General features: G+C 37.9%; 1 protein-coding gene across 1 annotated transcript; it reads right to left on the reverse strand.

Annotated features, from left to right (window-relative positions):
* Positions 1-6526: 6526 nt before the first annotated feature.
* LOC132850396 (nectin-4-like) lies at positions 6527-20090 on the reverse strand. The gene is made up of 8 exons (XM_060876960.1): positions 19954-20090; positions 15801-16142; positions 14819-15124; positions 14547-14655; positions 9172-9317; positions 8617-8728; positions 8485-8533; positions 6527-8386 (listed from the first exon to the last, which is right to left on the reverse strand). The coding sequence occupies exons 1-8, from the start codon at positions 20015-20017 to the stop codon at positions 8378-8380; spliced, it is 1137 nt and encodes a 378-aa protein (XP_060732943.1). The 5' UTR covers positions 20018-20090; the 3' UTR covers positions 6527-8377.
* Between the last annotated feature and the right edge of the window lie 2043 nt (positions 20091-22133).

The raw sequence follows: 22133 nt of genomic DNA on the forward strand, positions 1-22133 counted from the left end.
ATAAACTCCCACGTATTTGATAAGTATATTATAAATCCCTTTTACTAGCAAGTCATAACAAATAATTCACATTTTTTAAGTTTAATGTTAAAACTGAAGCATTTTATTATGTCTTAATCTTTTCAATAGTTAATAATACTTTGGTGTCTATCTTTGAGAAATATTGTGTTATCAGCTAATTGGATGATGTCTGTATACAGTGATCCCTATATTAATATCTAATCTATAGGTGGTGCTGTTAAGTAAAATGACTGCACTACTAATATTTTGATGAGGTCCCTCAATTAAATTCCTAAATCTCAGAAAAAAAGCTGTCGTTACATATGAATGATACCTTAGAGTTGAAACACTACATTTGCAGATTTCACCCACGAATGCTTATAATAAAAAGTGTTTTACCAGGATCACTGACCACATTTTAACCAAATGCAAATTATTTGTTCAATTTCCATTTATTAATTTGTGTGTGTGTGTGTGTGTGTGTGTGTGTGTGTGTGTGTGTGTGTGTGTGTGTGTGTGTGTGTGTGTGAGAGAGAGAGAGAGAGAGAGAGAGAGATTATGACTGGTAGTGTTTGTTGCCTTTTTGGACTCCTTTATCATTTGTAATGTTGCTCCCATTTAAAACAGTTCAGCACAAGCCCAGACATTTTTAGGGTCATGATTGAGGACAATGTCCCGTCCAGAGACAAGCTGTTTCGTGTTGAGGTTTTGTTCAAACCGACCATCGAAAATACCCTCGCTAATGAATTTTTATTTTATTTTTTTTTATTATTGGTTGTTGCATTAAATCTTACCCAGATAGTGCTATTTTCTGATTTGGCTATTGTGTAGCCTCTTTTTTTGATTGACTGATAAGTGTCAGGCTCGACTAAGAGCTCCAGGGGAGATGCGCTTGATTCCTGCCCGGTTCCGTAGAGACAGCGGTGCAGACTGATACATTTTGGGCGCTGCGGCTTATTAAATATATGATAAATAGCAGAGATGGGGGACTCGAGTCATATGACTTGACTCGAGTCGGACTTAAGTCGCAAATTTGAGACTTGAGACTTGCTTGACAAATATTAAAAAAGACTCGACTTGACTTTGACTTGACATTCATGACTTAAGACTTGACTCGGACTTGAGTTAAATGACTCGATATAACTTGTTTTTTGTTTTTGTTTTATCTTTTTTGACTATTTTGTTTTTAAATCTGTTTTTAAACGCACGCACGAGCGTAATCTAACCACGTGACGCAGCAGGCAAGCAGAGGGAGCGCGCGCACTAACTAATAAACCTTAACAGTCTTGACGAAACATGGAAGGCGCTACACCAAAAATAATTAAGTTCGGGTACCGGGATTTTGTGCAAGATGTGAAGAGAAGAACAGCAGTATGCGACCACATCGCTCACAATTGGATGACAAAGTTCTATCAAACTTAATTTTTTGCAAGCGCAATGTAGTGTAAATGGTTACTGTTCATGTGGAAATGTCAGCTTTTTTGCAATATTTTTTGCACTTATAATTGGTCTTCATTGTTAGGCTCTGAGTGAAAAGCGTATGGATCGTTTATGGGGATGCACACATATATATATATATATATTTTACATATATATATATATATATATATAAAAACATAAATATAAATATAAAAATAAAAAACTTCAGAGTTGTAAGCACAGCCATATTCTTGTCTCGCATGCACACGCACACACATTCAATTTAAAGGGATAGTTCACCCCCCAAAAAAATAATTCTTTTATAATTTTCTCATGATGTTACAAACCTGTATAAATTTCTTTGTTTCGATGAACACGGAGGAAGATATTTTAAGGAATGTTTGTAACCAAACCATTCATGAGCCCCATTCACTTCCATAGTATTCTTTTTTCCCACTATGGAAGTGAATGGGGCATTCGCTTATCCGAACTACCTCGGGTCACGGGGAGCCTGTGCCTATCTCAGGCGTCATTGGGCATCAAGGCAGGATACACCCTGGACGGAGTGCCAACCCAACCCATCACAGGGCACACACACACACACTCATTCACTCACACAATCACACACTAGGGACAATTTTCCAGAGATGCCAATCAACCTACCATGCATGTCTTTGGACCGGGGACCGAGGCACGGGGAGAACATGCAAACTCCACACACACAAGGCGGAGGCAGGAATCGAACCCCGACCCTGGAGGTGTGAGGCGAACGTGCTAACCACTAAGCCACCGTGCACCGTGAATTCATGTATTCTCTTATAATAGAATTGATAAGATTAATATTGCTTATTTTGACTGTAAAGTTAGATGATTATGTTTCTTGCAGTGAAATCTTAAAAGCCCACTGTGACATTTACTCGCATCAAGATGACGAATTATAAGTATTCGTGGATGAAATCTGCAAATGAAGTGTTTCAACTCTAAGGTATCAGTCATATGTAACAACAGCTTTGCAGCTGCAGGAAGTTAAGTTAACCACAGGGCTCTCAAGTTTTGAAAGTTCCGTTCTGTTTATTAATTTGTGTGTGTGTTTGTGTGTATGAGAGAGAAAAGAGAGAGAGAGAGAGAGAGAGAGAGAGAGAGAGAGAGAGATTATGACTGGTGTTGTTTATTGTAAGTGTTTGTTGCCTTTTTGGACTCCTTTATCATTTGTAATGTTGAACCCATTTAAAACAGTTCGGCTCAAGCCCAGCTATTTTTAGGGTTATGATTGAGGACAATGTCCCATCGAGAGACAAGCTGTTTCGTTGAGGATTTGTTCAAACTGACCATCGAAAATTCCCTCTCTAATGAATATGTTTTTTTTTTCATTGGTTGTTGCGTTAAATCTTACCCATATACAACAGTGCTACTTTCTGTTTGGCTATTATGTAGCCTCTTTTTTTGATTGGCTGATAAGTGTCAGGCTCGACTAAGAACTCCAGGGGAGACGCGCTTGATTCCTGCCCGGTTCCATGGAGACAGCGGTGCGGACTGATACATTTTGGGCGCTGCGGCTTATTAAATATATGATAAAAGTCAAAAAGTTTTTCTGCGTGAGAAATACGATGTGTGGCCGGAGAGCATGACAAAAGACCGAAATGCGTGCATCACACTTGATAGCCTGTGACCATATATAGAATTGTTAACCTTTAAAGATGAGGAACAAACATGAGTAGCACTCTGAGTGTCGCAGACGAGAAATGTTTGGAGGATGAAATTTGATGTTGGATGTCAAAAAAGCCCAAGGTGGTCATAATCCACAGCAAAATCCAACGTGCAATAGCATTGTTACAAAGTCAAGACAAGTCAAGAACCTTTTATTGTCATTTCAACCATATATAGCTGTTGCAGTACATACTGTAGTGAAATGAGACAACGTTTCTCCAGGATTTTGGTGCTACATAAAACAAAGACAGAGCTAAGGACTTAGTAAGTAGTCCTAGCCACATAAAGTGCAACTGTGCAACCTGGTGCAAACAGTGCAGGACAAGACAAACAAGACAGACAAGACAGTGCAGGACAAAAGACAGTGCAGACGAAAAGTTACAGGACAATACAAAAAAGACTACACAAAAGACAAGCTGAGAATGGTGCAGAGTAAAGCAGACATAACTGTTAATGCCATTGTACTCTAAAGTTTAATTTTAACCGTCATCCAGAGTGTGGCTGAGCCCTGACACACAAAAGCTCACTCAAAGAGCTCATCTCACTGTTACACTGAAATCTATTGAGGCCAACAGTCCTGACTCATGAAGTAGAGTAGGATTAACTCATGTGAACTCATCTGACTTGGTTTGCTCAAAGATCACATTTCTGGTACAGTCCACAATACCAATTTCATTATCAGCGCATCTAAATAACAAACTGTGTAGTCTTACTGTGGTTAGAGCTACAAATTTAATTTAAACAATATTTTTTACATTTTAATTAATTTTTACTGTGAAGCTAGCAAAGAAAAATAAAATGCAAAAAACACACCATATACAATTAGCATATACAATACTAAAGAACTGAAATGTTAAAATGTTTTGAATCAGTCTAGTGAATCTATTACCCAGTTTCCTTTCTGTAAACAGGTTTAAATAAAAAGTGAACTAAACAAACAGTAAGTTTCTGTGTGATGGCAGACATTCTGTTAGATTTTAATCAGAGTTCTGTGTATAGACTTTTAGTTATTTAATTTACATAGTACTGTATTTAAATTGTTAATGTACCTGTTGGATGGATTCCCTTTGAAAAGGGACTTGCTGGTGACATCATCTTAAATCGGTCTAAACTTACCAGAACTCTACTTGATGTTAGCTTTATCTACTTTACATTTACAGCCTTTGGCAGATTCTCTTATCCAGAGCAACATACAAAAGTGCTTTAAAGTCTTGTTGTGGAAGTTTTTGAGAAAATAAAGTATCACACTGGTAGCCATGGGCAAGAGTAAAAAGTTCACGATTTATTTGTACTGCTGTTGAGCAGCAGGACCCAACACTCCTCCTGTAGCATGAGAGAGGATAATTTGTTACACTGAGTTTTTATAAACATGATTCAAACACAGTCTGAAGAAAGGAAACCGTCATCTACCATTGGCTAGATGGACAACGTCTGATCATCTCATGATCAGGATAATCTTACCCTTACCAAGGTCTGCCTAGAGTTGTTTATGAGCCAACTCGTCTCCAGCTCATTGTGACCCTCTAATAAGTTTATACAAACAATCTCTAGTAATAACAATTTCTAGTCAAAACCAACTTCTAGTCCTGCACACAGAAGGTCAGAACTCGACAAACAGCTTCTTATCACAGTCTCTCTCATTGAATTAACTCTGGTTCACTGGGTTACAGACTTGATACCATGAGCGTAAAACACTGTTTAAATGGTCTGTAGAGAGTCACTCATCTGCTAGAATTGGCTTCACCCAGTTCTGCAGTAGGATGAGATACATCTTTCCAACATTTCTTCCAATGTTGTGTCTTAAGCAGTGGTCATGCAGGCCTGGGTTGGTACGTAAGCTCTTTGGGTGTTGCTTGTCCTACATTTGACTAAACTTCAGAATCCCTCACAGGGCCTCAACCTCAAACCATAAAAATAACCCAACATGATTTCCTGCAGCAACAGTAAAAGTAAAACAGAAAATAGTTTTCACTTAAGCTGATATTCAAGTTCTTTAAAGGGGTGGTAAAACACGTTTTTTCGAAGGCTTGATTGTGTTTGTGGGGTGCACTGTAACATGTGTTCATGCTTTGTTTTTTAAAAAAATTGCATTATTTTTCATATATTTTACCTTTATTCTACACTGCGCTGTCCCTCCTTGTAAAACGGTCTGATGGTTTCCGGGTTCTATGAAGCCAGTCCCTCAAAAATAACAATGGGCTTAGATTGGTTAGCTGGCCCAGTGTGTTGTGATTCGCTAACCGCCTAGTGCACGTTTTTCGGAAACGTCACGCCCCTTACCTTTACCAGTAGACTTATTTAATATTCTCAGAGGAGGGGTTTATGTAAATATTGGGCTTAGTGACGTCAGCAACCCTGGAGGAATGTCGTGTAGTCCCTACCGGCCGTTTGCTGTAGTCCTTAGAAATGGATTTCTTTAAAAGCAAATATCTCCCTTTGCTTAAAACTTTGAACGTTGTAACTTTGCAGATGTTGTTTATGCACAAACAGGAACATTACACACTAGCTAAAGTTAGAAAAGTGAAATCCTGTTTTACCACCCCTTTAAATAATGTTGTTAACTATTTTTTATTTTGATTGAGCCATGCAAAGCACACTGATGACACCCAACAGCAGGATAATTAGGTATAGTGTAGTTCTTTGTGATTTTACTAGTCTAGACACATTCAATTAAAGTAGGACCTGTTCACAATAATGAAAGGAAAATTCTATATTAAAAACCCCAATGTGTCAAAATTAAACTAAATTAAAAAAATCTTTAAAAAGACTTTTTTCAATAAAATGATGAATCTGGAATCTATGAAACCCAACACGTGACTATAATATTCTCTATTATTTCTTAGAAATGGTCTTTGCTTCATTAGACAAGGCAAGGCATCAGATTAGTTTTACACACTGTCACTTTACATTAGATCATATGACATTTCCTCATATGTCCTTTCTCAGTGTCCTAGATTTTGTTGCTTATGTTTTCCTGGCAGCACATCGTGTCTTTCCACATTAGACTTAATTAAAATGTTTCTTAAACACAGAAATGTATAAATCATGACACTGTAACTCAGTGAATCAGCAACACTGTAGCCAAGTTATACTGTAACTGACAATTTACTGTCTATAGTTTGTAGTGTTCAGCAGCTGTCCTCATTTGGAAATAGGTTACTAAATCTATTGAACAAACATATTTCTCAGTATAATCTTAACTTTATGTAGTCTTAGGTACACAAGCAGAATTCCTCAGTGATTTCTAAAGACTAGGTTTATTTCAGAGAAAACTTTACTAGAATATGTGTCTACAAACAACATCACAAACTTGAAAAAATAATAGCATTCAAATACAACTATAATTTGCTCCCACAAAGAAGCCTTTATACAATTGTTTGCTTAGAACAAAGTAAGAGTTTCAAGACTGTATTACTCTGAAAGGAAAGTTGTCTTTGATTACAATTAAACAAAAAGAAAAATCCCAACCACATTGTAAGAGTGCTAATAAAAGAATGATGCCAGTCTTTCCATGTTTAATCTCAAAACATCCGTAACTTTCATATAACTTTATCTCCATAATACTAATAATACTATTAATAATTACTATAATATTAAATATTTTATAGAGTACAGAGTTTAATATTTATTCTATAGTTTTTATTAGCAGTAGCCAGTGTATGAATTAGGATGCTTTTACATATGCAGTGTTTAGTGAAACTGCAGGTTTTGTGGTGTGTCCACTCCACGCAGACACACCTAGAGTGATATATATGGTGGATGTATTTGCAAAACATTGTAGACTGGTTATGTATATAATCATTCAAAGTCATTTATTTAGCTCTCCATTCTCTGTGCTTGGGTAATATTGATTTGTGATTCCTGAGTGCATTAAGCAGTTAATTTATCATTCTCTCATTCTCATTTTCTGACCAATAGAAAAAATAGTTTTACTAGATTTTAAATTTTTTTACTTCATTCCACTTAGCCAACTTGTTTTCTTACTTACTGTTCAATTTTGTTAGCACACTTTGTAAAAGGAATCGAAACGAAAATAGCACATGGGCCAAAGATCAGGAATTTAGTTCTTATCCAAATCTAGCAAACACATGCAACAACTAGAACAGGAATGCTATTTTAAATATAAACCATGAGGTTTTCTTACTCAAACTACCCAAGAAAACCCTCCCAAACTTGTTTACTATACAAATACAACAACAAAGACAAAATCCCTTCCAACTGCTTATCAACAAAGGGCTGATTACAGGGAAAAAATGGATAATCACAAGGCCAAAACTTTTGACCCAAAAGCACCTACAAACAAACAAAATGTTTATAATACTGCTTCCTACAATGTAATGTCAAGACAGCCATACATATAATACACAATTGGAAACCTCAACTCAACACTATCTACAACTCTGAAAAGGTCTGTATGCATCTGTGTGTGTTTGTGTGTAATAAATAACATAAATAATAAGTATAATAATATTAAGGACACAGCTGTCAAAATTTTACCACAAATAACTAGCATGTGTAGGTTGACCAAGTTTATGGAGCGATTGTAGGGTCGCACTGTAGGGAATCGGGGACACTTGCATGCAAAACTAGAGGAAATCCAGTGATTCTATTGCCCAGTTTCCTTTCTGTAAACAGTTTTAAATGGAAAGTGACCTAAACAAACAGTAAATTTCTGTGTGATGGCAGACATCCTGTTAGATTTTAATCAGACTTCTGTGTATAGACCTTTAGTTATTTAAATTTACCCAGTACTGTATTTAATTTGTTAATGTACCTGTTGGATGGATTCCCTGTGAAAAGGGACTAGCTGATGTGATCTCAAATCGGTCTAAACTTACCAGAACTCTCCTTGATGTTAGCTTTATCTACTTTAGATGGTCTGTAGAGAGTCACCCATCTGCTAGAATTGGCTTCACCCAGTTCTATAGTAGGATGAGATGAAATACTGTAAGGTTCTGTAATAAGCATCCAGTTGTAATCTCTTGAGGAAATGTTAAAAAAAGTTATGTTTGTGATGTCGTCTTGTTTCAGATGCCTTGGTGTCTTCCTCTCGCTACAGGAATTTTTTAGACCTGCTTGTAGTCCTGTTGAAGGATCATGGTCATGACAGCAGACCAGTCAACAAATCTTATAAACTGGACCTTTATGTTACAAATCCTGTGGGACCATTTGGTTTTCTCCTCAGTTGAAGAAGCATAAGCCCCTCCACCACGACAAGGTATGGTCCCGGTAGAGAGGTTAGGTTCATGTATCAATGCTCCTAAGAAAAAAAAGAGGTGATTACCTCTTCCATGTAATCACCAACATGGGTGAGCAAAACAAGACCATAGAGATTTACATAAATGATTTCACACAGACCTCTTCGTGGTCTGAAGATTCATTGGGCGCAGGTTGACCGATATCACGCCTGAGTGAAAACAGAAAATAAGCAACTCATTTAATGTTTATAATCTGCTCTCATTACTAGATTGGTAAAATGACAAAACTCACCGCAGTATTTTATTGACACGCTGAAACAATTCAAATTTCCAAAAGAGAAAACAGCAAACCCCAGCAACGGGGGTCAGGATGAACAGAGTCCAACAGGTTTTGGATTCTGTAGCTGCAATGCCATTAAGAAAGTATTTTAGTTAGTTCACACGACACACTACATCAAGATTTCTATAACGTATCTTAAACTTAACACCACATGCTGCACCCACAAAGCTAACAGCATTGTGGATGACCCCAAAAAGTCTTTGAAGCATTTAGTTCCTCAAAACCAGACTGCGTAACAGTTTTTTTAAGCTCAACCCATCAGGCCTCACACAGTCACTCGATATAATCTCAGTTTATATGCTGTCTATGCATTCTCTATAATGCCGTTTTGCACATAATAATCCAATGCTGCTATTGTAGGTGTACATATGCTAACACATTATTGAATAAATGTTGAAGGATGACTTGTTTAATAAATAAACTGTGTATAATTGTTAACTGTGTCAACCATCTTGCAAGAGCATTTATATACTGTTCCAGTGAAGGACAAATAATATACATACTTACATGTTTTAACATGCAAATAGAGGGAACCAACAGCTTCCCCGTATTGGTTAGACGCCAAACAATAGTAAAGTCCGTTATTGCCAGGGGTCAGCTGAACAGTCAAACCATTAACACCACTGGAAAGAGTCTCGTTCACTGGAAAATATCTAAATGAAAATGTATTTGATAAATAACAGTAAGTGTGATTGTATAAACAGCACACTACACAGATAAACATCATACTGTTGGGAAAACTGACTTCAAAATGCTTATTTTGCACATCCTGTTTTTACTGATACTTATATGACTCAAAGCATTTATTAGCATTTAAACTGTTCTATTCCTCAAAGGTGATAAAATGTACATTATTAGAGCAATGTTAATGCTACTAGGCTATGTACTGAAGACACACATCCTACAAAATATCACCATGATCATGAAAAAAATGTAAAGAGTGTTTTGTGAATTTGGATAGTAATAGGTTCCACAGGAACATTGCAGTAAAGATCAAAAACATATCACCAAGGAAGATATCAGAAATACATCAGCCATCAGAGTGATAGAGAACAGAGTGGTCTGACTTTAAGGCTAGATTCAGATCAAATTATTAAACATACGGATTTGATTATTTTTATTATTATTTTTTTTATGTTTTTTTTTATTATTTCTTGAAGACAAATATCTACACAATGGTTACAAAGACAGAGAATTTACAGAACAGAAATTTTCTAATAGAACCATTATACATATGCTTGACTGATTTTACAACATAACTAAATACCCCCACCCCAACCCTTCACGGTTAGATTAATTATAGAAGGTTTCTTTTAAATGTTCTATAAACCAAAGCAGATTATATTTGAGTAGCAGCCTAAACAAATAAGTAAATAAACAAATACAAATAAAAATTGGTGGACAGCAATAGCAAAAATAAAATAAAATGAAGTGAAACTGGACAGCATGAAATAGAAAATAATGCATAAATATAAAAGCCATTTCAGTCCTCCTGTAAGAATAATTTGATTGGATTCCAAATCTTCTTAAAAGTGGATAGTTTCTCGTTTAGTGAGTATCTCAATTCTTCCAAATGCAACATATTGCCCAGTTCTCTTTTCCATAGTTCAATGGTTGGGACAGTCTCTGCTTTCCACATCTGTAGAATAAGTTTTTTTGCTAACATCATTGTGAGAATAATTGTATAAAACAATCTTTTCTGGTAATGTTGCAGACTTTCTGTATAGAGCACACTGTTCTTTCTCTCTCACACACACTCTCCCCCACACCCACACATAAACATTCCTTCTCTATCTTACACATACACACAGATGCCTTGACCTTAGTTTAACCCCCTCCCCACCATAGTGGGACCCCCTGCTTTGCAAGTATTGCACTTGCAACACCGAAAGCAGTTGTAAGAAACAAGATAACATGTTTTACTTAATAAACTTCAGAACTTCTCTCTGAAAGGACTTTGACTAGTGTGTTTCATTGAGACTTCTCAGAGTACTCGCCGGGAACCAGAAACCGAGCAGAGGCCGGAGAGGCTGAATTTAAGGTTATCCTGCACTAAAAGCAGATGAAAGAATGGTTATCCTGTCTCCAGACGGAAGATGAGAATTCCTTACAATCATACAGAATATAATGGATTGTGTCTGATGTCTATTGCAAAAAGCACTATTTGCTCCTAGAATACCAATGCTGGGTTCAGGCTCCAGATTTATAGAATGTGCTTCAGAAAGAAATTTAAATATACCTCTCCAAAATGGCTGGAGTTTAGAGCATGACCATAAAGAATGGAACAACGTGCCATCTACAGTTTTACATTTATTGTAGAGTGGAGATACTGTAGGATATATTTTATGAAGTTTTGATTTTGAATAATGGAACCTATGAATTACCTTGAATTGAATCAAATTATGTCTAGCATTCACATAGCATGTATGTATGTTTCTCAAGCATTCCTCACACGAATTTTCATGTATATTAAAACCCATTTCCTCCTCCCAGTCAAGTTTTATTTTCTCTGTGTTGGTGCTAACTTTTTCTAGCAGTAAATTGTAGAAACGAGACACACCACCGCTTATACCAGGATGTACCTTCATGATGTTCTCTAAATTGGGATTTAACTTCAAAAAACTTCAAAATCTGGAATGTTCTTTCTGACGAAATCTCTAACCTGCAAACAGCGGAAAAAATTTGCAGCGGCAAGGGCATGGTGCTGCTTTAGCTGGTCAAAGGAGCTAAATTTGCCTTCATTGTATAGGTCTTTAATTGTGGTTATGCCTATTTGTTTCCATTGAAAAAAGAACTTATTGTGTAGTCCTGGGGGAAAGCACAATTATGGCAAATCGGAGTATCCAGATATAAATCTGGAATTTCCAAATATTTCTTGATTTGTTTCCATACTTTATTTAAATTAGAAATAACTGTATTTCCATTATAACACTTTAAGTCTATTTTAATGAGACTGTTAAGCAGGGCACCCAATGAAGTCTTATTACAAGAAGCTTCCTCTATTGCTAACCATTCTGGTTTGTCTGGCGCCATTAAACTGCTCTTTCTCCAACACGCTAAAGTGTTTAGGTTAGCTGCCCAATAATAATTTTTAAAGTTTGGAAGCCCAAACCCTCCCTGATCCTTGGGTTTGTTAAGATGTTTTTTTATTAATCCTTGCTGTCTTATTGGCCCAAATAAAGTTTGTTATAATAGATTCTAGCTGTTTAAAAAGATAAAATGAACAGAAAAGAGATAGCTTGAAATATATATAAAAATCTTGGAAGTACAACCATTTTTATAGCGTTTATTTTGCCTACCATGGACATGGGGAGTGTTTTCCAAAAGGTTATATTGTCTTTAAGTTGATCAATTTGCTTTTTTCAGTTTGTTTTTAAAAGCATTTTAAAAGCATTTAAAAGCATGGACTTTTTAGTAATTATTATACCTAAATATTTGAGATCTTGGGAGATCTTGAGAGATTTCAAGGCCAAGATCTGGGCTACAGCAGAATGGGAACATCAGTCTTTCATCTGTTCCTCGTTTGAGGCCTTTTCGGCTGAACTGCACAGAACTCCACGCTACCCCAAATGGACGCCACTCAAGCCCTGATCGCATCATCTCAGGGGTCCCGCTCTGTGGCGGAGTATGCTGTGGATTTCTGTATGGCAGCTGAGAACGGAAGCCAACGGCTCTCTACAATGCTTTCTACCACGGTCTAGCTCCCTAGGTTGAGGATGAACTCGCGGCCAGAGAACTTCCTGATGAGCTTGACGACCTGGTCTGTCTGGCAACCAGGATTGATCACCGAATCCAGGAACGAAGAGAGGAGGGACACCCAACCAGTTCCTGGCCTCCCAGAACCTTGTACGCCAAGCCTCGTTCAGAACCTGGCAGATCATGCCTGCATCCCAGAAACCCGTATGTCAAGCCCTGCTCGGAACCTAGCATATCATACTCGCCACCATCTCCTCAGCCCATGGAAATAGGACAGCGTCTCCTGTCCTCAGCAGAGAAGAAGCGACGTCGGGCCCACGACCTCTGTCTGTACTGTGGTAAAGCAGGACACTTTGCCTTCGCATGTCCAGCAAAAGACAGGGCTCGCCGTTGAAGGAGGAGCCCTTGGCAAGCCTCTGGTGCTTAGCCTCCCCCAAGCCACTTCTCAAAGCACGTTTACAAATCGGGAGTCAAGGACACGATCTTGCGGTTTTCTTAGACTCTGGAGCTGACGGGGAGTTCCTCATCGAGGAGTTAGTGCGTCAACTGGGGATCGAGACTGAACCACTACCACCCAGGTGTGGGCCCTGGATGGCCATATCCTCCACCGAGCTCGCTACCGTACCAAGCCCCTGTTGGTGTCCATTGCCGATGAACACACGGAGTGGATCTCCTTCCTCGTTATCCCCTCGCCCCATGCTCCAGTCATGTTTGGATTGCCTTGGCTTCAGAAGCATAATCCTCATCTGGATTGGTCCAGCGGCTGGGTCCTTGGTTGGGGGCTCTACTGCCAGGCTCACTGCCTGACCACCTTGACACCCTGCCCATTATTGTTCAAGGAGGACCTGCCTTCCGACCTCTCTCTGGTGCCTGCTGAATACCATGATCTGGGCCAAGTGTTCATTAGAGCTCGTGCCACCTTCCCTGCCAGAGCTACGCTTGCTGGGCCAACCGCAGACGCTGCCCTGCTCCTCCTTACCATGTCGGGCAACGAGTGTGGCATTCCACCAAAGACCTCTCTTTGAAGCTGGCATGCAGGAAGCTTGCTCCCCATTTTGTTGGCCTGTTCCCCATTTCCTACTGTCAGCGTACCTCTCCGAAGCCCACTTTCGCGGCGCACACTTGTGACGTCATTCCCAAGTCTCATGACTTTTATACTCGGCAGCACTATTTAAGCGCGCCGTTCATGCTGGATTGTCGCCAGATGATCTCTCTTCAGTACGTCGCGGTCTGTGAGTCATCCTGTCGCCTCCTGTCTGAAGTTTGCCAGTATTCTACCTGCTGCTGGGCTCCGAGTGTGGTTGCCAGGTTGGATTTACTTTTTCCCCTTTTGTTTTCTTATGAGAGTTGCTGCTCTCTGCTGCCTGCCTTTTTTTTTCAGTTTTTTTTTGCACCGGTGTTTTTCCTACCAGTTGGAGTTTATTTTTAGGATTCGAATTAGTACAAACTCTTCCAGTGGATTATTTATTTTCTCCCTGTTTGGATTCTATTTTTTCGTTTGTGGATTATTATTATTTTTCCCCCGTGATTATTATTACCTGTGACTGGATTACTTTTGTTCCGTGTCAGAAACTGTAACTCCCATGGACTAATTCCTGCTCCTGTGCTCATATGTCACCTCCTTTCAGTTGTCTCTGCATGAGGTTTGAGTGAACACTTTTGCCTGCTATTGTTTCCTACTTATTTACTTAACTCTCTTTTGAACATTGGCCTGAGTTTGGGTTCTCCCCCTGAGTCTCTCTCTTAACGCTGATAGAAATAGACATTAGGATAAACTCAAAACCTAACAATATAATAATATTGGTTAAGTTAAAAACAACACTGATGGCTGTCTTGGTAACATGAACATTAATCATTAAACCGAAATCCAAAACCAGGCTTGTGTTCAAGTTTCACACATATTTTTTAATAACAAAGCTGCACCTGTTATATGATAAGCCATATAATATGCCTCGTGTACGTTAAATATCTAAGTACTGAATTTTTCTGCTCATGACATCTGAGAGTTTTATTGCCACAGCAAGAAATCAAAAACTACATCTGTGTTTATTTAAAGCTTCTTTGTGCTGATGTCTGTTGTTAAGAGAACTATGAGCATGTGCAGCATTATTTAAATATAATATGGTTTATGAACCTTACTGTGGCATTTTATGATTAACATACAAAAGAAGACTCAGCTCTGTTACCTGCCCCAGGTAAAGTTTGTAGGTTTTGGATTAGCGTCTGTGTCACATAGAAATTCACAGGTTTCCCCTTTATCACCTGCTAAACTAATATAAACCACCTGGGGAGGATCTGAGAGAAAAAAGAAAGAAACATCAATACTTTACACAATGTACCATTCAGTAAAACAGAATTAGGTGAAATGTATTTTGTGTTAAATCTGACTGCCCACATATTCCAGTTTCAGTGTATGGTTATAAGCATTTGTATAAAAACAATGAACTTGTCATCTTACAGTGAATATCCAGTGTGTACTTCAGTTCCAGTTTCTGCTTTAGGCCAGGGTGTGTGACTACACACTGAACCTTCTTCTGGTTTAGATCTTTAGATGCAGTTCCAATCAGGTTGCTTTTAACAGTGTATCTATCTTCAGAGTCCACAGTGACAGTATTTTGTACTTTCACTGTGTTGTTTAAAGCACCCAGACTCCACGACACTTCTGCTGCAGGCTTTGCATTGGCTGCAGTGCAGGTCGCTAAAATCCCTTCAGTGTCTCCAGCAACAGCAGGAACATCAGTGCCCACAGTGACAACAGGAGGAACTGAAAACAAAAACCATGAACAATAATTAAAAATAAATAAATAATGTTGTTTAACAGATCTCTGGGTGAATATGTTTCATTAATATGTATGTCTGACCCTGATCACTCGTGATTTAGAACAAGTTTTTTTTTATAGAACAGTGAAGACATTGTAGACTTGTGATGGTTGAGTTTGACTTTAGAGCTGTGAACTTCATACTGCACAACTATTTCGGTCTGCAGTGGTGAAAACCATTAAAAGCCCATGTACGCTCAAGAAATCAGATCTGTTTTAGTTTACAACTGCATGCACCGTCAACAGCCTGATGTTTCATTTTCATATTTATCTAGCCTCAGCCATTTAAACTCAGCATTTTCAATTCTGCAATGGATTTGCATTCCTTTTTTATACCCCTTGGTCTCTCTGAAACATATTATCCAGAGGACCATATACAATGTATTTCATAGCTGTGTGGACCCACAGTTTGTTTTTTTGTTAAATAGATTCCCAAGAATAAGTCTGTACAACAATGTGGAAAAGACTTCTGTGTTGACCAGGTGAACACCATGTATGTGTGTTTGGATGCATGTAAGTGGAGAAAAACAAACACAAGCAAAATACAAAACTGTATACTATAAATGTTATTTTCTTTACATCTTTGATTGGGTTTATCAGAACATCTACAAAGAATTTTACCTTGTACTCTGAGACGAATTTCTGTTTTATATGGTCCACTTGGAAATACGCTGAAGATGCAGGTGTAGATTCCTTCATCTAAAAGAGTAACATTACTTAGAAGAATTGAGCCGTCCAGTACTGCTAAGTTCCCTGCAAATTTTACTCGGTCCCTCAGTCCGTTAATATGTTCTTCTTTGCCACTGGAAGTGATAACCAGAAAATCTGTATTTGTTGGCTTTTTCTTTGTTCGTCTTTGCCACCTAATAGTTGTTAGAGGCTCTGTTGCCTCGATCGCTTCACAGAATAACTGCGCATCATCTCCTGCTGTTACAGTCACATCCCGACCAATGACCTTTATGGCTGTGTTAAAAAAAAAAGGAGAATATTTTAATAATGAAATATGTTCACATCAAGAGAATGAGCAAATTGTTGCTTTCCTCTGGAGAGCTAATTGTGTGTTGTGCACCTCTACTGTGCTAAAAGCCAACCAGAATTCAGAAGAAGGCTGACTGGTTAGTGGAGTTTTAGCAAAGGACTCAGCATGCTGAAAGGAAGGACACATGTGTCATGCTGAAAGGAAGGACACGTTATATTAGTGCCCATGGTTTTGTAGCAGGATGTCCATCAAGTTCATATACACTCACTTTATTAGACATTCATGTAGGCACATTTATACAGCTATCTAATTAGCCAATTACAATTACTGTATGTGGCAGCAGTGAAATGCAGACAAACACACAGATACATTCCAGCAGCTTCTGTTAACATTTACAATCATAATGGGGTGAAAAATGTGTGATCTCGGTGCTTTTGAGGATGACATGACTTTTTACCAAACACGCTGGATTGAGTATTTCTACAACTGCTCATCTCCCAGGATTTTCACACACAACAGTCTCTAAACATCTTTTTTGGCTTCAAGATGGCGGTGCGGCAGTAGCACACAGTGGCCACTCCAGATTCAATATGGTGATATTTATTATTTATGTTTTTTTAGCCCGACTATTACCAGTACATAGAAACCAGAGACAGCGGTGTTCATGTATACAACTTTCAGAAACTTCACGATGATGTGCTGGAAAGGCTTTGCGACCTCGGCTTGCTGCGGAGACCAGGCCTCCAGTCCTCGGCATCACCTGATATCGGGGACCAGAAGAGGGGACAACGAAAGTGGTGCGCAAGGAAACGCTGGTGTCCGTGCTAGGCTAAAAACTAACCTTAGCCGGCCAGCGCTCCCTTCCATTCTACTCTCCAATGTTTGCTCCAACAACATCTTACTCGAACGCACTACACGAATTTCTTATTTCAAATGAGGCATATAATAATGTTTTTGAGTTTTGGTGCTAATCATCTGCCTGAGCAAAAATCCTTAATCTGGTGTCACAATGACAAGGAGTTCGGTGTCATTTCCAGTCACCAGCACTAAATCTAATAAAACAGGAGTGGGACGTGGCAGAACAGGAGATTGTCAGTATTAAAGTGCAACTGAACAATTTCCAGAAAATGTGTGATGCAAATATTTTCCAACATCTTGCAGCATCCATGTCAGAAAGAACTAAAGGTGATTTGAGAGCAAAAGTAGACCACATCCAGTATTAGTATGTTGTTCCTAATAAACTGTTCATGAAGTGTAGATGTTATGGTCTGGTGTCCACATACATTTGGCACTAGACTGCAATTTATTTCACTTATTTGGAGAAGAAACATTTAGGTAGTCAGGGTCTGTACCAAAAAGACACACTGTACACACACTGCTAACTTTATCAGAGTTTGTCAAACACATAATCTGCCATAAAATCTTCATGTATCAGCAATCCTCCCTCAGATATTAAAGAGTTTTTAAAACAACATGTACTATGATTCTTGTATACATTTTGATTATTGCTTTGTGTCCCAAACTGAAATAAGGTCCGGTTTCTCTTCTCTGTTCAGTCTCCACTTTCTGGACCTGTACTAAGTCATGAGGAGGTCAGAATCAGCAGGGTTAGAGTCAAAGGGTTTAAAATGTAAAATATCATGTTCATAATAAATCAGTATCAAGAAAAGGGAAGTTCACAGTGAAAAACTCTCATTTACAGAAGAAATGTTTAAAAAATATGCATTTATTTTCCCTGACAGAAGAAAAAGTACATTGGTCTTTATTTAAAGTGAAAGTGACATGACATACGGCTAAGTATGGTGACCCATACTCAGAATTTGTTCTCTGCATTTAACCCATCCAAAGTGCACACACACAGCAGTGAACACACACACACACACCGTGAACACACACCCGGAGCAGTGGGCAGCCATTTATGCTGCGGCGCCTGGGGAGCAGTTGGGGGGTTCAGGGCACCTCAGTCGTGGCCGGCCCGAGACTCAAACCCACAACCTTACGATTACAAGTCAGACTCTCTAACCATTAGGCCACTACTTGCCCCAGTGAGGTAAGAATCACAAATATAAACCAGATAAAATCGTCATACCAAGTTGTAAATTGATAATAAACAATTAAAATATAAAATTAAGGGAGTTGATTAAAACACTAGATCCACAATACAATTGTTTCGGAATTAGAGGGATTACGGTGCATTTTGGGGAAACCACCAGACATTAAAACCTATTCAGGGGTCACCAACGCGGTGCCCGCGGGCACCTGGTCGCCCGCAAGGAGCACTTAAGGCGCCCGCGAGGCATGTTCTAAAAATAGCACTGGTCAAAATATAGTTCCGTTTAAAAAAAATTTCTTGCTGTAGTTTTTGAATAAAAAAATGCTTGCATTAATGTAGATTTTAAAATTACTATATTTAATTTCATTTTATGTAATTTAAAAAAAGTAAACAAAAATGTTTTATGTATATAACAAACTCTGGCCTTTTCTGAAGTCAAATGTCAATATTGCGCGCACGTCACGTCCGACTCCTGACACAAGGAAGCGGTGCAGCAACAATCAGGAGTCAGTTGTGATTTACCCCCAAAAACATGGCAGAAAAGCGACAGAAAACATACCATTTTCACGGTGTTTGGGAGGAAGAGTTCTTTTTTACGCGTCAAAGAAAAGTGTGCGTGTCTCATTTGCGGGACGACTGTTGCGACGGCAAAGCGGCACAATGTGGCAAGACACTTCAGTCTGCGTCACGAAAGTTTCAATGCTAACTACGCACCCGGCAGCGCATTAAGGACAGAAAAAGACGTTAAAAATCCTTTCATGCAAGTGGACATGACATGCACTGCTGAGCAACTAAGTGCTCTGTTCAACTTGGATGCTGGACAGGTAAAAATCCTAACGTTGCAAAATGACCTCCACCTCAAAGCCCATCAGTCTGCATCAAACTTTTGGTGCCTTGTGGACACAGAAAAGTACAGTGGTGTATGCACAGCAGCTATGAAATTTGCATGCCTTTTTGGTTCAACCTATCTCTGTGAATCAGCCTTTTCTAACATGAACTTTATCAAGAACAAACACAGAACACGCCTTACTGATGAACATTTACAAGACTCACTCAGACTTGCAGTGTGAAATTATTCACCAGATTACAGTACACTGGTGAGCAGAATGCAGTGCCAGGCTTCCCACTAACAGACGTTTACAGACAAAGAGATGAAAACACCATGCTGAAAACACCATAACATTAAACTAAAAATGATGCACAGAAATGTGAAAAATTGTTCAAAAAAGACTAGATAACTTGTTGTGACTTGATTAATGATTTCCTTGACATTAGTTCCTGACTTTCAAACGTTGGAACAGATAAACATAAATAAATGTTGCATGTTTAAATATTCCTACCGTCATTGTTGTATAAATCATTGTTAATAATTGTGGGGAATAATTAACATTGACATGTGAGCAGTCTCTTCACCTTAGTATTATTATTATTATTATTATTATTATTATTATTATTATTAAAAAGTGATCTGTGCAGTTTTGCTATTGAGGAAGTTTGTATCAAACAGGTAGCCCTTTGTACTACTCAGTTCCCTTGAAGTAGCCCTCAGTCTTAAAAAGGTTGGTGTATACTGTAGATTAAGAGGTGTAGTACAGACAAGAGACATTAAAAATACTATATAACAAAACAATTCAGTCCATTCAGTAAAAAACAACCCAGCTAGAGAGTTTCACACTTTTGTTCAGATTGTTTCAACATCTACAATTATACTTTTGTTTAACAGATAAAGAAGGAGCTCCTACCTTTAATGCTGGCAAAACACAAAAGCAGCATACAAGTACATGTTAACCACGTCCTGAAACACATCTTATATCATTTTCTTGTTTCTTTTTCCGTGTTTATTTTTCCGTGCTGCATGTTTCTTTTTTTTTTTTTTTATTGCGCATGCGCACCGCCTACTGGATTGGACGTGGGACTTCACAATGGTTGGGAAAATACCAGCATAAAAACTTCTGATGAACAAAATCCAGTAACTTTCTTAGCTACGGTAATTGTGGGTTGTATGTGTTGTGTGCCAGAATATTTGTGGTAATAAATTCTTGGTGTAAAGCATTTAGTTATTTCTGATTTTGATGTTTAGTACAGAAATGACTGAACCTCCCACTTTATTAAATGTCATTTGTAAAACATTATCAAGAGTTTCTATGAGTTGATCCCTGATTATAAGTGTTCCATTAAGGCAATCAAAGTCAATAAACTTGACATATATGATTATGACATTTTTTTCCATTAACGTGATTTTTTTTCTCCAGATGAAATTTAAAGTAATTTGTTTTATAGATTTTATTACTTTATCTAGGATGGCATTAGAGTAAGATGATGATAATTCTCTTTGGATCTATACTTTTAATTTTACACTCTATTATTTTGTTTTCTACATTCAAAGTTTAACTTAGATTGTGGTCTTCTGTAAAATAAACTCCCACGTATTTGATTTCTGATTTGATAAATATATTATAAATCCCTTTTACTGGCAAGTCATAACAAGTGATTCACATTTTTTAAGTTTAATGTTAAACCTGAAGCATTTGATAATGTCTTAATCTTTTCAATAGTTAATAATACTTGATGTCTATCTTTGAGAAATATTGTATTATCAGCTAATTGGATGATGTCTGTATCCAACACATTTAGTTTTGTGATTCCATTACAGTTTTTTGTAACAAATATAAATAAATTCTGAGAAATTGGAATCGGGATATAGGGATGTGCGGTTAAGTAAAATGACTGCACTACTAATATTTTGATGAAGTCCCTTAATTCAATTCCTAAATCTATCTAAGAACCAAAATGTTCAATTGTTAAAAAGATAAATTTATGTTTACGGAATCAAAGGCTTTGTTGGCATCTAAAAATAAGAGAAAAGCATCATCTTCATTTAGGTTTCTATATTTTACTAAATTTGTGAAGTTCGTCATGACAAGCATGTGACACCACCCGTGTACCCATGATGCAATTTGAGTGTTTTGATATATCACATTTTGTGGTAATTTTATATTTTGTGGCAGGGCTGCACCTGGCATCAAGTCAAGTCATCCAAATACCCATGATGAAATTCCCCTCATTGTTCTGTTTTTTGATATGTCACATGTCCAGGGTTCTCAAGTGACAGTCACTCATTTCGGTCTTTTGTCACGCTCTCCCGCCTCACATTGTATTTCTCACGCAGAAAAACTTACTATTTATTATATATTTAATATGCCGCAGCACCCAAATTATATCTGTCCGCTCCGCTGTCACTATGGAACCAGGCAGGATTCAAGCGTGTCTTCCCTGGAGTTCTTAGTCGAGCCTGCCACTTATCAGCCAATCAAAAAAGAGGCTACACAATTAGCACTATTGTGTCTGCATATTCTGGAATTGTTCAGCATCATTCTCGTTCACCCACAGAGAAAACCACTGGAGCTGCGAGCATCACTTACATAAACTCAATATTTTGTTTTCTACATTCAAAGTTTAACCAAAGATTGTGGTCTTCTGTAAAATAAACTCCCACGTTTTTGATTTCTGATTGATAATTATATTATATATTATCCCTTTTATTAGCAAGTCATAAATAATTCACATTGTGAAGCATTTTATAATGTATTAATCTTTTCAATAGTTAATAATACTTGATGTCTTTCTTTGAGAAATACCTGGTGTCAAGTGACGTCATCCAAATACCCATGAGGAAGTTCAGTTCTGTTTTGATGTCACATGTCACATTGTATTTGTCACACATTTATCATACTATTTTATTTATTGTACTATTTATCATATAATTAATATACTGCAGCACCCAAAATGTATCTGTCTGCATCGCTGTCTCTATGGAACCAGGCAGGAATCAAGTGCGTCTCCCCTGGAGTTCTAAGTCGAGCCTGACACTTATCAGCCAATCAAAAAAAGAGGCTACACAATAGCCAAGCAGAAAATAGCA

This window comes from Tachysurus vachellii, chromosome 8, assembly GCF_030014155.1.
Source record: "Tachysurus vachellii isolate PV-2020 chromosome 8, HZAU_Pvac_v1, whole genome shotgun sequence".
Taxonomy (NCBI): domain Eukaryota; kingdom Metazoa; phylum Chordata; class Actinopteri; order Siluriformes; family Bagridae; genus Tachysurus; species Tachysurus vachellii.

Bases quoted from the DNA above. Each gene is read 5' to 3' on its own strand.
- LOC132850396 (XM_060876960.1), bottom strand. From the start codon at position 20,017: ATGTGTTTCAGGACGTGGTTAACATGTACTTGTATGCTGCTTTTGTGT. The intron at 14,656-14,818 runs GTAAGATGACAA...TTTTTCTCTCAG, and splicing joins GTACACACTGGATATTCACT to ATCCTCCCCAGGTGGTTTAT. The intron at 9,318-14,546 runs GTAACAGAGCTG...ATTTTCATTTAG, and splicing joins ACAAACTTTACCTGGGGCAG to ATATTTTCCAGTGAACGAGA.